Below are 16,366 nucleotides of genomic sequence, written 5' to 3'. Positions count from 1 at the left end.
ATTAATTCCGGTGGAAATAAGACTCTACTTGTTAACCTCTTGTTAATGTGCATTTTATTGTATCGATAGCAGAACTTATTTAATTAATCATTTGCTATTTATCTACTTTTTATTTTTTATTTTTACTACTTTATGGTGGTTTTTTTTTTATTATGTACAGTGACTAAGAGTGCTTGGTTGTTATTTTTAAATCTATCTATGAGGTTTGCAGAAGTCATTTTTTTGGGCCTGTGCTAACTTTAGCCGATCATTGCTAATCTGTCCTCCTGGCCTTTAAGCATTATTTGTTCAAGTGGTGTTCTATTTTCATGTCATTTTCTCACCCCCCCAACGTGTCGCGGATGCACGTAAACAGCGTCTCTGGGTCTTGCGCTATAGTTGTCACTTCCTCTGCCGCTAAGCCTTGGCTCACGTCCCTCTGTGCCCCCGGCGTCCTGTGGCAGGTAGCTCTTTAGCTACATGCTATAAGTAGCTGCCTCCAGCTTACCTGTCGCTATTAATACTCGCAGATTAACCACCTGTGATTCAGAGGCACCTGTGATACGGCCACCTGACACGTTTTCAGGAAAAGCTCCTCAAAGGCGACTCTCTAAGAGCAGGCAGCCTTCAGCGGCGGCGCAACGGGTGGTTGACAACGTCGGTTTTGTGTCCCTGCTGGTTTGCGATTTAACCCACAGATGTGCTGCGTCATAGAATTTGTGTCAGCAGATTCGACACACATTCTATAATTTTTGATTTTTGTTTGGAGTCGGGTCGAGTCCAACCTGACGCAAAATTATTTATTTCACATTTTCTTTCTTTCTTTCTTCTTCTTCTTCTTTTTTTTTTTAATATTACCAGCACGTAGCGCTCTTTAGCATATTCGCTGTGTTAGATGTGGGCTGCGACTTTAAGATCGCCGTTAATATGTTGCCCATGCTGTGTGATTTTGTGTCGAATCTGCGGACGGTGGGGCAACACATCTGCAGCTGTTCGGCAAGGAAACCAGTAGGGTCACCAAAACGGGACGGCGCTTCAGCTCGCTGTCAATTTTTAACCAGGGTGACAAGGACTCGTCGTCTTTAAAAGCGACGTGTCTCAAATGTCGTTATTCCATTACATTGTATTGCCTGCCGCCTAGTTGCGTGTGGTTTAGCTGCTGTGGTGTGTGGCATAACCATCGCGCCACCTTGCATCATTGCGCTGTCAGCTGTGCCCGGAGCTGCAGGGAAGCTCCATGAGTCACGGCGCACTTGACGCTTTCAGCCGGCGGTGCAGCAGTTTAATTATAGCAGCCAGTAGTCAGTCAGGAGCTCACTTTATCCAAAGATAAGTAACTGGGATCATTCGGCAGTAAAATTTAAACGTATAATGTATGTTCACGTTTAATTAATTAACTGTTCTCTGTACTTTGGCACAAGTAAGTGTCTTATAATTAAAGCCTAAGCAGTTTTGTTTTTGTTTTTTTTTAATTATTATTACATGACCGTGTTATTATGGCTTTAAATGTGACTTTTACTACTGAAATCCAAAGTTATGCGCTCGTTTGTGTCGGCGCAGGGTTTCCTGAGGTGAACCCTGCACAGCTGATCTGAGGCCTCATTTGCGCTGCAATTAGAGCTTGTCTCCCCCTAGTGGCCTTTTTGTTTCCTGCAGCACGGCGCGGCAGTCTGGATGCGATGATGAATTCATGAGCCGGATCCCTCCCTCCCTCCCCGCCCTCTCTCTTAATCACAGAGAATAATAAATCACAGGACGGGTCAGTCTGCACATTACGGCGGAGAAAGAGCAAAGTTTGCAGCCCGGTTTATCCAAATGATAAAACTTTGACAGCGAAAGGCAATTAGCGGGGAGGGAGAGATAGAGAGCGAGCGATCGGTCCTCTCCTCCCTTCAAAATTTGATTGAGTGCGCTGCCGGAGACGAGGCCGCAAGAATAAAATAAAAAAAAAGTGCAGGGTGAATTGCAAATGCGCCTCAGGGTTTTTCACAGGGGGCTTTGAGAGATCCCCGCTCTGAGAGCAAAATCCAAAATCCTTTTGCTCTTAAAGGCCTTGTTCAAACGCAGGGTGTTTGATGCAGGCGGGCGAATTACGAGCGGAGGCTTACAGTGCGCTGCCTCCGCCGTGAACCCCTGTCGCGAGGTGCGCGTGGAACCGGTGGAACCGTGTAGCGGGCAGGTCTGGGCCTGTACCTGTGATCCCGGAGATTTCAGCCCGTTAAGGCGGCACAACGCGCGCACTTTTCGATAGTCCCTGCTGATTGCGCCCTCTGCGAGCGGAGCCCGCTGCCAGCGCGCGTGCGTGTGCGCCTGCATGTGCTATTGTTGTTTGTGCTATTTTTCCTTTTCTCACCCTCCCCCCGCCCCCCTTTGGTATTACTTGGAATTACTCAGGTTGTGCAAAACGGGTTCAAGGGTTCAAATCCTGGCCGCAATGAAATGGCAGAGGGACTGAAATAAAAAATGGAAAGTCCCAGCAATATCCATGGATTTATTTTGGTGAGTCAGTGATTCAAAATGAAAGCTGATCTCTCCAAACAATATTTCTTAAAATTCTACTTTTCTTTTCGCCTGTTCAAAGTTGAACCATCTAAAATCAAAATGGCAAATGGGCTTCCAATGCAAGTATGGGAAAGTATTGGTTTCATTTTTTTGCCTAAAATTTTAAGTATGGGGAAGCATGGAAAACTTAAAGTATGTGGAAATTTATTTAAGTTTACAGACTATTACCACCTGTCTGTTTTTCTTAAATGTCTAAAAAAAAAAAGAGTATCTAAAAATAAGTAGTTTACTCAGTTTTCTAACTGTCAAGGGTGCAGGAAACCAATCGCAGCTCAGCAGACAGTGAATTTTATGAAAGTAGCATGCATTTTGATGGGGAGGTGTGCAACAGTATTAGATGGCGGTCTTAAAAATGTCACACCTGCGACCTCGAGGCAAATTTGTCACCGCTTCAACTCTACATTGTTGTGGAAAAGAGCGAAGATGCCGATGCAGGAATACTGGGATAATAAGTAATTTAATGAACAAACAATAAAAAGGGGATCGGAGCTCCGAGGCACAAAACACAGTAAAATGGGAGTGCGAGTGCGAGGAGGAAAGGAGGAAGAAGGTCTCTTATACACTGGACTGGGAGGGGAAGAGATAAGGAAGGGAAGAAGAGGAAAACAAAGCACAGAGAATCAGCACAAGCTGACACATTTACAGCCTCCTCTGGTGGACCACGAGGAGAATGTCTCGAGAAGGTTATACTATGAAACGAACAGATTACACGTGCTACTAGTGATCATATGACACAGAATACAACATAATAAAGAATAACCCAAGAATACATATTTCCCATTACAACATCAATGATGGCTTTACATCTCTAGTGTCAGCCAGGTGCTCACACTCTTCACCTCCCTCGTGTCTCTCTCCCAGAGGATGACGTTGACCTGGAGGCCCTGGTGAATGACATGAACTCCTCCCTGGAGAGCCTCTACTCCACCTGCAGTGGCCCACAGTCGGAATCCACCCCGCTGCTCCACAATGGTCAGCCAGCCTCCTCCCAGCAGCAGCAGCAGCAGCAGCACCACCACCATCATCTCCACAACCACCTTCACCATCATCAGCACCATCACCCCCATCACCCTCACGTGCATCACAACCCGCCTCGGCAAGGACAGCACCCGCACGCCGCGAGCCACCTGTCCCAGGAGCCTCCCGCCGCCGCCTCTGCGTTGGCCGACTCGCCTCAAACTGGCGTGCGGCGGTCGCAGCCCATGCACATCCTCGCCGTCAGGTACGATTTGTTTTGTCTTGTGTCTCGTGCACTGTGGCGGGACAGGCCGCAGGTCCCACATTTTTTTTTTTCCTTATCATGAAGTCACGACCCAAATTTATTCCGCAGCACTTCAATTTATTACACAAAAATAAAAACGCTAGCCTACTTTTTATCATGTAAATTAAATAGATTGTTAAAATAATTCAATTGAACTGTGTGTCCTGAAAAATAAATGTGCCCAAATTTTTTTCTACAAACGTATCTATATGTTTTTAAATCCCATCTTTAAAAAAGGGAAACTGCTCACATAGCCGCGACCCAGTCAAACAGCTCTGTGACCCACTTTTGGGTTGCGGCCCACCTGTTGGGGAAACGCTGTGTTAGATAGTTTTGGTGACGAGGTCAGAGCGGCCAGACTGAGATGGTTTGGACATGTCCAGTGAGGAGCAACAGTGAAGGTGTGGATAGGAGGAGGCTGAGGTTGGAATTGGTAGGCAGGAGGTCCAGAAGGAAGAGCAAAGAGGGGACTTTTGGATGTAACGGAGGACATGAAGTCAGTTGGTGTGAGAGAAAGAGATGCAGAGGATGAGACGGTCAGATGGAGGCAGATGACTGAATCAGTGCTGAAGAAGAAAAAAAATCCAGATTCCTAAACCCAAAATTCAAAACTTTCCTGCGATCGTGAGTCGGCTAACGATTTGAATGGCGATGCTCGCGAACAGGCCTCCTGTTTACAGCCTCGTGGTGTCATCATGCCTAGAGCAGTGCTTCGTTATGCCTTTTTTTTATGTTTGGAGAGGGCAAAAACACAACAGCCGCAAATTGGTCTGAGGTCAGAGATCATTAAAGTAGTCAGCAGCAGGTAGCAGTGAGGCCTCAGTGACGTCGCAGGGGCTCCGCCGTCAGTCCCACCTGTTTTAGCGCTCATTTGCTGAAAAGCAGGGCAAGCAAAATGAGTTTGTGGGTTTCTGGAACATTCACTGACTGATTTGCAGCAAGTAAATAAGTACATTTCTGTGATCCATATTCCTTTTAATGTATTTTTAATGATGGTAATATGTGGTGTGTCAACATCAACAAGGTTTTCTTCCTGGGCAGATATGCTGTGACGATTGAAATAAAACATTTAGACTGAACCTTGTGAAACTGAAAATGTGTATTTTCTAACTGAAACAGAAGTAGGTTTTCCCATTCATGCATGTGCACATGCGTAGCCACACGCACGCACACACAGAGAACGTCTCTCATTGTAAATCCCTCCACACCCTGACGATTATTGTGCATACCACTCCCTATCTTTAGCCCTTCAATGACCTGTTCCTCCTTGTCAGCAGCAGGAGAAGAAAGATAATCCTTTAATTTGGTATCAACTGCTGGCGTGTCTGTGGGCGTGCGTGTGTGTGTGTGTGCGCATGTGCGTGCCTGCGTGTGTGTGTGTGCCTTCATTTAAATTTAAGGGGGGGGGTAAAAAAAAAAAAAGGTAGTCTTGGCCTCCAACACTTTCATCCTATGCATTCAGCAGTCACGCACACACACACACACAGACGCACACAGGCTGCTGCAGCAGGAGACGTGTCAGCTCTCATTACTCATCGCTGGAGTTTATAATAAAGGCGGAGGGATGATCCCGTCATGGAGTATTCTGTCTATGAGTTCCCTTTACTCCTCCTCCTCTTTCTCTCTCTCTCTCGCACACACACGAGCGCGCGCACACACACACACACACACACACGAGCGCACAGACACACTCGGAGACAGCCCCCGAAGTTCTTATTATTCAGGCCTGACCTCTGCGTAACCCTGTTCTCCGGCTCAGATGGGACGACATCAAAAGGCTCCCGCTCCCTTTTGAACTCGCTCTGTTCTGCCGAGAGTTTGATCGAACCGGAGAGGAAGAGGAAGAGCCCTGTTTAGCGATTCTCGCCGCGCAGCCAGCCAGCCAGCCAGCCAGCCAACCAGCCAACCAGCCGCCCTCAGTTCAGCTCGGCTCGGCTCGGCTCGCGTTTCGCAAAATCGACCTGCCCGTTTTTTATTTCATTCTTTTTTTTTTCTTTTATGCAGCCGGTCCGTGTCCTGAAAAGTTTTATGACGGGCTGTCAGAATCGTGTACCCCCCCCCCCATTTCGGGATCCACAGGCTAAGGACCTCTACGCACCGGGAGCGAATAGGAGGCGAATAATTTGCCATTTCAAAAAAACCTCTTGAAGTCGATGCAACCTTCCACACCGGCAGTGAATTTCCACGGTGCGAAAAAGCGGCAGTTATTTCTTTTGCTCTTGTGTCGAATATTGCAGAGGCGAAAAGGCAAATGGCTAGACCTAATTGCTAATTACTAGACAACGGGACTTGGTCTCATTTGTCACTAAAATAGAATATAGCCTATTAGCCTTATATTTAATACCTTGCCTCCGGAATAGCGAGCCGCTATTCCAGATGGATCGGCTCTCGGTAATTTGTTCCGTCTCCCTGCAAATGTGGAGTCCCTCAACTTGTCCGAACATTCTAAAGTACATGGTGAAATGTCAACGGGTAAACCTTTGAGTTCCTGCATCGTTTTGTTGAAAGGGAACCAAACTTCATTCGCTTAACAAATTTTATATACATATTCGCCTTGCGCTAGGTATGTACAGGAAAAATATTTGCATTTTCTCATCATTTACTGGCGTCGCGTCGCCTATTGCCCGGTGTGCAAGGGCCTTCACACTGTTTTACGCCTAATTTAGGGTGAAGGAGAAAAAGAGAGATGGCGGCGTGGCTTTAAAGTGATGTCTTGATTCAATATTGATGCGTGATGAATATTAAAGAAAATTAGCTCGGCGGCAGAGGCAGAGGCAGGGCCGGACGTGTGATTCCTGCCTCATTACGGGCAGATCAGATGGAAGCAGACATGAGGCTGGATTCCGTACAGCGGCTCTCGTTACAAACTTTCTCTGTTCACTTTTTTTCACTTGCAAAGAGGTCCTTCTGTGTCGCAACCTGAAAATTCGACTGTGACCTGAAACGCGATGCATAGCAAATCTTTCTATTGTACATGTTTCGGTTATGGTCAAAAAACCATGATAAAGGTAAAAAAAATCACCATGAAAGAGTTCATTCCCGGCGTGACGTCGTACGTGCTGCTGTGTCCCAGCTCGTTCTGATTGGCTGCATCCTGACGCGTCTCCAAGTGACTTTCCTCCGGAGTCGTTCTGCCAAATAGATCATGTGACTTACAGAGGCATGATGGGAAGTGACACTGCTGCGCACGCTCGATAGGCCCATTATTGCAGAAGTCCAAAACTTTCGGCGTATGTGCTGGGTGAGCAACGTCGTTGAAATGAATGGGCCGCCGTCTTCAACTCTGGGGGCCCGGTGAAAGCGTGACCTCCCGTGTTTTGATGCCGTCTCTGCTCGTCCATCAGGAGGCTGCAGGAGGAGGAGCAGCAGCTGAGGACGTCGTCCCTGCCGGCCATCCCCAACCCCTTCCCCGAGCTCTGCAGCCCGGCCAGCTCCCCGGTCCTCAGTCCTGGCTCCCTGCCTCCCGGAGAACCCTCCAACGGCACCTACGTAAGTTTTTTTTTGTTTTGTTTTTTTATTTCCTCCACGGGACACACTGCGGGTATTTATCGAAAAAGAAATAAATATATAAATCAAAAAATCCAGGGCTCTTCAGGAATCCAGGGGAAGCGGCAAAAGAGTTAATTTCCTCCCTGCAGCAGCCAGCAGGCCTCCTGTTGGTTTAATATTTTCGGCGGCGTTATAATTCGGTGCGGTCGCACCTTCCTTCCCTTGGAAAAAACAAAAAACAAAACACACGACGAGCCCATTTGAATAGTGCGCCTCTGTGTGTAAGGTGGAGACATCTGGAATCCAGCTGCATTCAAATATATCATAAATCAGCTGTATGTTAGTGGTCAAGTGTGTGTGTCGGACATCGGCATGCGGGAAAATTTTCTATTTTTTTTTCCCCCAACCCCAATCCACCACCCCCCCCACCCCCTCCCATTCTCCTCGTACATCTGCCTCTGTTTTGTTCATGTGAGGCGCGCTGATTGCTTGCACGTGGTCGCCGCGTTGCCACACGGCCGAGGTTCGTGTGTGTGTGTGTGTGTGTGTGTGTGTGTGTGTGTGTGTGTGTGTGTGTGTGTGTGTGTGTGTGTGTGTGTGTGTGTGTGTGTGTGTGTGTGTGTGTGTGTGTGTGTGTGTGTGTGTGTGTGTGTGTGTGTGCGCTGGTTAGCAGAGATTTAGAGCTGTGTCCGTCTATTCCTGGAAGTCGGGGTCGCCTCCATCGTCACTTTTAACGGCCTTCACATGGGGGTCGGCCACCGCTGCCGCTGCTGGTTACAGTAAGGCAGCAGCTTACAGTAATTCAGTGGGGGTGTGTGTGGGAGTAGGGAGGGGGCTTTCTCATAAATACTCCGCCTGGCGTTGATCGCCGCCCGGCCCCCACGCGGTTTCGGCCCTTTTATTTATTTTTTTTATTTGATTTTTGATTTTTTGCACATTTCTTTCCCCACGACGGCCACAAGATCACAGGCTGCCCGCCGAGTCCTTTTTTTTTTTTTTTTTTTTTTATCTTTCTTCTTCTATCCGAACGGCCCTTGTCCGGCTTGAACGTCGACTCTCCTGTCCGTCGGACTGTAAATCGTGGTCGCTGAAGCGGCGGCGCGAGGAGTTGGTTGGGAAGTTGTGGTCTCAGCTTACCGGCCTCTCCGGCGGCGGTGGCTGCATAAATAAAACTCTAAATAAGTTCGTGTTGGACGTTGCCTCCGAACGTTGGGCAGGCAGCAATCCGGGGTGTCGGAGGGGTTGTTTCTTTTCTGGCGGGATTGCGTTACTGGCGCCGTATTGTAAATCTCCGTTCATACGGTAAATGGGTCAAAGATTAACGTCACGCTAAGTGGTTATGAGCCCCCCCCACCCCCACAACCCTGAATTACTAGCTGTGACATAACGCCGCCTCTGCTGAGGTACAACAGCAGGCATGTCTGGTGAATATTCAGAAAGCAATCTATTAGGCCTACACAGGGGGGGAATGCAGTCTGCCTGCTTTTGCGTTTTTGTTTTTTTTAATCCCCAAGCAGCCTGTTAAATGTGCAGTGAGCAGAGTGTAGGACTGAGGGAGGTTTGGGCGAGTTGGAGAGCAGCAGCAGCGAAGGTAAATTATCTCTGTTTGCGTGTACCCCCCAACTCCATCCTGCTGTAAAAATAGATTCTTTTGTACGATCTTGGGGAAAAATGAGTCAGCTGTGTTATCATCCAAGGTGGTGGATGGATGGATGGATGGATGGAGGTTTCGGCTCAGAATGAAGCCGGAGTTTGCGATGAAGTAACAGAACCAAGATTGAGCCACTGCTGTTCTTGCCAGTGAGTTTTTTTTTTGAAGAGCAGGACTTAACATATCCAGTTACTTTTTGATGATGCGGAGACCTGAAGATAATCCCTTAAGCGACGTTGCGCTACGTTGTTGTGATTGCCGTGCGTGGCGCTGCTTTTTCACAATCAGACGCTGTTTTTTTTTTACGCAAAACAAAAGTCTGATTTGACCACCAGAATGGAGTCGAGATGATTTTTGCCACTGATGCTTAAAAAAAAAAAAGAGGGACCTTTTATGTGAACGGCACGCAACATAAAAGATGAAAAACAAAAAATAAGGGTCAACATGTCACAAAGCAAAAATAATCACAAAAACCTGACAAGAAAAGTCAGTGAAACCGATAAGAGAGGCTGACACCTCTTTGCACTGGTCGTATCTGAACTCTTTTTTTATGTTTGTTTTGTTTTTAAGATGCGCTCACGTCATCCTGTTTGTGAGCTCTGTAAACTATTTACAGCATTGGCAGTGTACATCTATTGTTGATGGCGGTGGAAAGTATGTCTCATTGTGGTACTTCTGCAGTGGAAATTCAATTCAGCACCTCTCAGATTTGAGGGGGGGGGCACTTAAAAAAAAAAAAAAGAAGAAGCATGCAACCTCGTGTGTGTGTGTGTGTGTGTGTGTGTGTGTGTGTGTGTGTGTGTGTGTGTGTGTGTGTGTGTGTGTGTGTGTGTGTGTGTGTGTGTGTGTGTGTGTGTGGCGCTCCTTTCTTGCAAATGGATTCCTCCCACGAGAGTTTCTGGCCGGTGGCGTGGGTGATCTTGACAAGTGGGACGGTGAGCAGGTAAATTATTGCTCCCAGGCCGCTCACCGAGACCTCTAACCATAATCATTTCCAAACGTGTGTGTGTGTGTGAGCACACAGTTTTTTTTCCTTCTCTCGCTCTTTCCCTCTCTCTCTCTATCCCGCGCCGTCACTCTGGCTCTGTCTACCCTTCTCCCATTCCCTCCAAACATCCAGGCCGGTGAGGCGGCCCTGCCTGTTGAGAACTCTGTGTTTAGTTTACTGAATTTTCCGTCCTCCGGGCGCTTTCTGACAGACTCTTACACTTCAGCCCCTCTGTTTCTCCTTAACTCACTCGTTGGGCCCTGCGCAGGAGGCACGAGGAAGCAGCACCGGGCTGTCAGGAATCACTATGTGCGCTGTTTGACATTGCCATATGACTCCCAGTTCCCCTTTCGCCGCTCCCCTCCCCCCTCCGCTCAGCCCTCTCAGTCCTGGAGCCTCGCCGCTGCCGTGCAACGTGAGGGAGAAAACGTTCAACCTGAAGGTTCTTGTCAGAATTCTTTTGAAATGAACTGGATTTTTACCTGTTCCAAATCACAACAAACGACTGATTAGCTGCGGGTTGAAAAGCATTTATCTTGCTTCCAAAATGTTAAATCTGGGCCAAAGATCCAATGTGTCCGTTATCTGACCAAGTAAGATGTATAATGCACTTTGCAAGTGATTGGTTTTCAATCTGAATGTGGGGTTGAACTCTTTTATGACACAAGACGTCTGTCTGTCTGTCTGGTTGCTTGCTTTTTATGATCTTTGTGATGTCACAACGGGTGCTTATACCTCTCAGACGAGTGACAACACCCCCCGCCAGGTACTCGCCCCGCCCTCTGGAGAACCCACCTCGTGGCGGCGGTCCTTCGTTTTTTGCAAGGCATCAGTTTAAAGCAGGAAGCTAAAACCCGGCATTTTTGTGGGAGGCTGTAAATAGAGGGCTAACTGCACTCGAGCCGTGTCCAGGAGATCCGCGGACCTGCTTGCGCACGAGTCGCTGAGATGTCGAATTAAAACTGCAGAATGTGCAGCGAAAGAAACGCGTTCGCATTGGAGCTCATTGGAACTTTTATGGCCCCGCAAAACTTCTCCGTACCTCCGAGTCTGGGGCGAGAAAAACAGGTGTGACTAGAAAGCGCCTGCGAGTAAATACTAGGTGCGTGTCCCGTGTCGCGCTGTGGAAAAAGCTATTAGGAAGCCTTGAGTGCAAAGCGGTTAGCTGGTGTATCCATTAGCGCTGCTGGCGTGGGCTCTCGACAGGCTGTCCTCAGTAGTGCAATAGAGCCTGCTTTTATGTGCCTACTCGGACACTGTGTCCTTATTGCTGCCCTGCTCGCTCCAGCGTGGGAACGCTGATTGGATCGCCGGGTTGCCAGATTTTGTGGATTTACTGTACTTGGACTGCACGTCCTGGAGCTCGCTGTGCTCCCTGCTCGATATGGCAGGATGGCCCTCGCGAGTCTCTGCCGCTCCTAATCTCTGTTTTGTTTCGTGATGTTTTGTTTTGTCGGCCCGTCACCGAGTGTCTCGCCTTTTGGCTGAAAAAGTTGACAGTCGGGTCAAAGATTCCTCTCGGCATCGCGCCGGCGTCCCCCGTACAGCGTGTCCTGTGACCGTCTAGATCACCGGATGAATGTGTCTTCACACTCGACGAAAGCAGCCCAAAAATAGTGCGCCAGACGAGCGGCGGAGGTTAGGTTTGGCACTCGCGATGTTAGCAAGTGGCCTGTTGGTAGTCGGCTGCACAAGACGGGCAAATTATGACTGCTTTCTCTCACATTGACTCGCCACTTAGATCTGTATTATACTACATCTATAAGTTGACTGCAGATTGGGTTAAAATGCACCCGGTAAATAGGTAAATAGCCACTAGATGGCTGAATTTTACACACTGTACCTTTAATGCGCGCTCACCTCTAAATATGGAACTTGCGTCAGTCATCCAATTTCTGGCTTTCGTCTGGCACACTGTTTGCTCCGTTCCCTTGAAGCGACAGCCGAACGTCGCATCAGCATTCAAATCATGTGTTTTCTAAACTTCTCCGAACAATTGGCTCACTTATCCGCTGCTCTTGCGCTTCCAATTTCAAAATTTTCAGGGTTCTCGTCACGCAAGTCAGGCGAGACGGCTTGATTAAAAACCCGACATCACCATTTAGTTGCCGGTGCGGAGACGTTCATGTTCACAGATGCAACAAAAACAAGCTGCAAATACAACTTGTATGCATTTAATTGCCTTTAAAAAAACGTATCGCAGCGCTGAGGGTGAAATAGACGAGGAAAGTTTCAGACCATATAAACCTTGAAAAGAAACTCAGATTCCCGGTGAGGGAGAAGTTGGCTCCTCAAAGAGGAGCCAGCCTCACTGCCAAGAGTTTGCGTGTCTGAAATGGGAATCTCGAGACTGCGACGCTCCTACCGGTCCGACCGAATACTTTCAGATAATGAATACTCTGCGTCGGCGCGGAAGAAAAGCAGCCGAAGCGCGCAAATGGTGGGCATCGATCCGTCGCCGCTCTCGTTTTATGGCGCTGGGGCGTAGCGGCATTCCCTGGCTGTCTCCCTCCCTCCTCGACGGTGGAAATACTCCCGAGGTCAGAGGGGAGATTTTTCCACTGTAAACGGAAAAGCAGAACGGAATGCTGTCGATGCCCAAAACTGCCGGCCGGCCCTCAGCGTGAGGGAGAGCGTCCTCGTGAAGCGTGTGTTAGTTGATGCATTTAACACTTCAAGTGGATTTTGTGGGGAGTTTTTGTGGCCCGTGTGCCTCTTTTGCCTGGGATGCACGGGGGGGTGGTGGTGGTGGTGGTGGTGCTGGGGGGGGGTTGTGCAGAAATGTGCCGCCTCACTCCTTCAGCACCCCCGGCTCGTGCTTTTTAAAGCTGGAATAGCCGCATTCATTTTCTGTTTGCGGCGTTTGTGTGAGGTTGGAGATGTTTACACCTCCCGGATTGTATATATCTTTGTGATTACTCCAACTGATGTCAATATAAACTGGCTGCTTCAATGAACTCATGCGTGCCTGCGTGTTGTGTGTGTGTGTGTGTGCGCGCGTGTGTGTGTATTTGCGGTGCGTTCATGCGTGCTGGCTGCACGATTCCTAACGTTGCATGTAGTTTGTGATCCCAAAACATACACTTGCATGCACACACACACACACACACACACACACACACACACACACACACACACACACGCTTGCGTGTCATCTGATGCGGTCTGTGGCAGAGGGTAAAGCGAGCATGCTGACAGTCAGCATGCATGTCGCAGCGCTCCGCCACCACCGCCGCCGCCGCCATACAGGGAGACGTACACACAAACACACACACACTCACATTCAGACACACGCTCACACCAACACGTACACAGTCTGGTCTGCGTTGCGTGACTGGAGTGGCTTTGTAGCGCTCGCCGCTACGAGACACACGTTTTTTGGCTGTTGTTGGACAAAAGGAGGCAGGTTGTGGTCAAATCTGGAACATGTTCTATGTCAGGACCATATTTATTCCAGGCTGCTAAATGGAAACATGCCTCGACTTGCTACTGACACACACACGCACACTTGTGCGCACACACACACACACACACAAACAGGCACAAAATGCACTTGGCCTGTTGAAAAATAAGGCCGACTGGAGTAATTCGGAGTAATTGCCTCGTTTTTTAAAATTAGCATTGGACAAATACAGCTGGCATCACAGCTGTCGTCTGAAGATGTATTTTTGGTCCTACTCTTGTGTCTCACCGACAACATTTCTTCAATAAAACCGTCCATCCATTTCTTAATACCGCTTCCCCTCCACCCAGGGTTGCTGACAGGGACAGGGGTGACACCCTGGACAAGTATACACAGGTTTAGTGCAGGGCCACATCGAAAGACAAACAACCATTCACACTCACACCTATGGACAATATAGAGTTCCCAGTTCAGCTCGTGTGCTTGTTTTTGGACTGTGGGAGGAAGGCAGAGTACCTGGAGGGAACCCACCCAAACTCCACACATTGGGACAAAAGGCCCCGGGGTCGAACCAACAACCTTGGGCAACAGTGGTAACCACTGCACCGCCCTAGATGAAACCAATAAGTAAAAAACGGCAGCAAAACAACAACAAAAAAACAGTTAAATTTGTCCCAGAGAAACTCTAGCTGACATCTGGACTAGTATCCCCATCTTGCAAATTGTTGGTTTCAGAAACAGTGCGGTCGAACACTAAAATACATGACACGGGTCAGGTGAAAATGGGTCAGTGTCAGTATACCATCGTCAGCTGGCGTCTGCCAGCTACGCAGTGGCAGGAATACACTCACACTTGCATCCACACACGCAAAATAAAAAACATGCACGCCTGAGCCAATGAGATGGCCATGCAGTGGACCTGCAATTAATTAATTAATCATTTGTGTTGAATGATGACAAAATTCAACCCATTTATCTGTTTATAACTATATCATTTACATAGGAGACTTTTGCGACTTTTGCCCATGTGAATACTTTACCAGAGTAAAAACAAAAAGTTTGATTAGTTTTAGAACACAGAATTGGATCTCAGATAGAGATGGATTTTTTTTTTTGGTTGTAAATTTCACCCTGCTGACCAGTGATTCATCCATACAGGATGTCAGCTCGCTCAGCTGTTGTCAGTAACGTGGCTGACGTTCTCATTACCCGTTTCTGGGAACCTAATGATGTTTAAGTTTAAAATGGAATTAAGAGATATATATAAACACAACGGTAATATAGCTTCTAAGCATGGCTAGTGAGGTAGTGGCTGCCCCATTTTCTCACATGAGGTGTTTACATCTGCATATGGGCTTTACCTTCCCCACCGAGACCCTGACAGACATGCAGAACGAAACTTGGACATTGTTGTAAAATTGTTTTCCGCAAATTTGCGCCACGTCAAGTGTGAAGCGTAGTGTCTTTTTTTTTTGTTGTACTTTTTACCCCCGAGTCACGTGTGCGGTGTGCAGGCCTTGACTAGGCGGGACCACCCAGGCACTGCCGATGATGCACTTTTAATAGTCCATCTCTCAGTCCTTGTCCCAGAAGGCGGGCGGTCGGTGTAAGATTAGAAAGCCACAACTCTCACCCTGCTAATAGGCTAAGATCCCATTACTCCTGCGGCTAATGGGAATCCCTGATAGTGTTTCCTCTCTCCGCCTGTCCAAAGTCTCCACACATTCAGCTCCTCAGATAACCAGATGTTTGAATGCGCTCATTTAACTCCTCCATGGGCTAATTGCTCAACCCTTCTGACGTGCTGGCAACCGTCTTTGCCCAAAAAACTAGTTTCCTGCCACTCGGCCAACAGTTGAGGGGATGAGCTCGCCTGCCCGTGCGCCGCCATATGTTCCCACATACAGGTGCAGTCACGCACATGTGTCTGGGTTTGTATGTGTCCATGTGTTCCGACGAATGAGACGGCAATGTGTTGCTGCCTGCAGGCGATACACTGGCCAGAGCTGAGCAGTGCTATCGGACTCATGTAGGTCATGGAGACTGAATCGCTCACTTGCTCTCTCTCTCCGACCGTCTCTTTCTCTGTTTTTTTTTTTTTTCTCTCAGGGAAACTAGGACAGCTCAGATTTCTTAGCTGCTGTGAAAAGAAAGCTAGGAGAGATAGACGGTTTAGTTGCTCAACTGTAACTGTTCATACTCTTTCTGGCACCTCTAATCCGCCGTTATGAGAATGTCACAGTAAACGTCCCCTTTTACGCACATATTGACTTTTTTTTGTCCTAAACACCAGGGGGCAGATGGCACGATCAATTATCTGTAAACGCCATCTAGCCCTCTGTTTACAGTCCCCTGCAAAAACCATTTTAGCTTATTGCTGAAACGGATGCTTGTGCCTGGCCCAGAACCGGGGAGAGGTCAAAGTCCTTCTCGACAAGTCTTGCCAGTCTGCGCAAATCTTGGGCGCACCAACAAAATGCCCAAAGGAGACCAGAACGCTGTCTGGATAACAGAGTCATACCTGCATTCCGACATTGATATTCATGTATATAAAAAAACTGATTATAATGATCCACAAAAATTGATAATGAAATGTGTTCCAAAAAAACATCCATTTTACCGCATGATCCTGTTTTAAACCCTTTTAACTCCACTACACATGCGTGCAGATTTACAACACCATCTTCACTAACTAACAGCCTGAATGGTGAAGCTCAATATTGTTGTTGGAGATGAAGCTAATGCACAAACTATTGGATTGGCGACGCAATGCGAACGAAACTAGCCTTAACTGGCTTGCCCAGAGTCGGTCTATATGGTATTGGTCATCCGTCACAAAAAAAGTTCCAGTGCATATGTTAACCGGTTGAAACAACATGCCTGTGGGGCGATGAGAACTTATTTCTTTGGCTGTATGTAAAAGGGGGAGGGATATATGCATTTTTGCCATGCCGAAAGTGCTCGATCTCCTTATAGAGCGTATCTGCTGATAGATAGATAGATAGATAGATTTACCCTGGTTGGAAAACTCCA

General features: G+C 47.8%; 1 protein-coding gene across 9 annotated transcripts in view; it reads left to right on the top strand.

Annotated features, from left to right (window-relative positions):
- The window catches only part of LOC142879306 (growth factor receptor-bound protein 10-like), a 65,631-nt gene that overhangs the window by 27,256 nt on the left and 22,009 nt on the right, over positions 1-16,366 (top strand). For 8 of the 9 annotated variants that reach the window (XM_076012484.1, XM_076012477.1, XM_076012479.1 and 5 more), the window contains exons 4-5: positions 3,403-3,763; positions 7,147-7,291. In XM_076012484.1, coding sequence (XP_075868599.1) covers positions 3,403-3,763; positions 7,147-7,291 — 506 coding nt within the window. Of the gene's footprint in view, positions 1-1,063; positions 1,313-3,402; positions 3,764-7,146; positions 7,292-16,366 lie in introns of those variants that run through there. The other variant, XM_076012483.1, reaches the window with a different exon arrangement.

This window comes from Nelusetta ayraudi, unplaced genomic scaffold (assembly GCF_046127955.1).
Source record: "Nelusetta ayraudi isolate G7.1 ecotype Tasmania unplaced genomic scaffold, CSIRO-AGI_Nayr_v1 ptg000136l, whole genome shotgun sequence".
Taxonomy (NCBI): Eukaryota; Metazoa; Chordata; class Actinopteri; order Tetraodontiformes; family Monacanthidae; genus Nelusetta; species Nelusetta ayraudi.
Note: the sequence above shows the minus strand (reverse complement) of the source record. Positions and strands in the feature narration are given on the sequence as shown.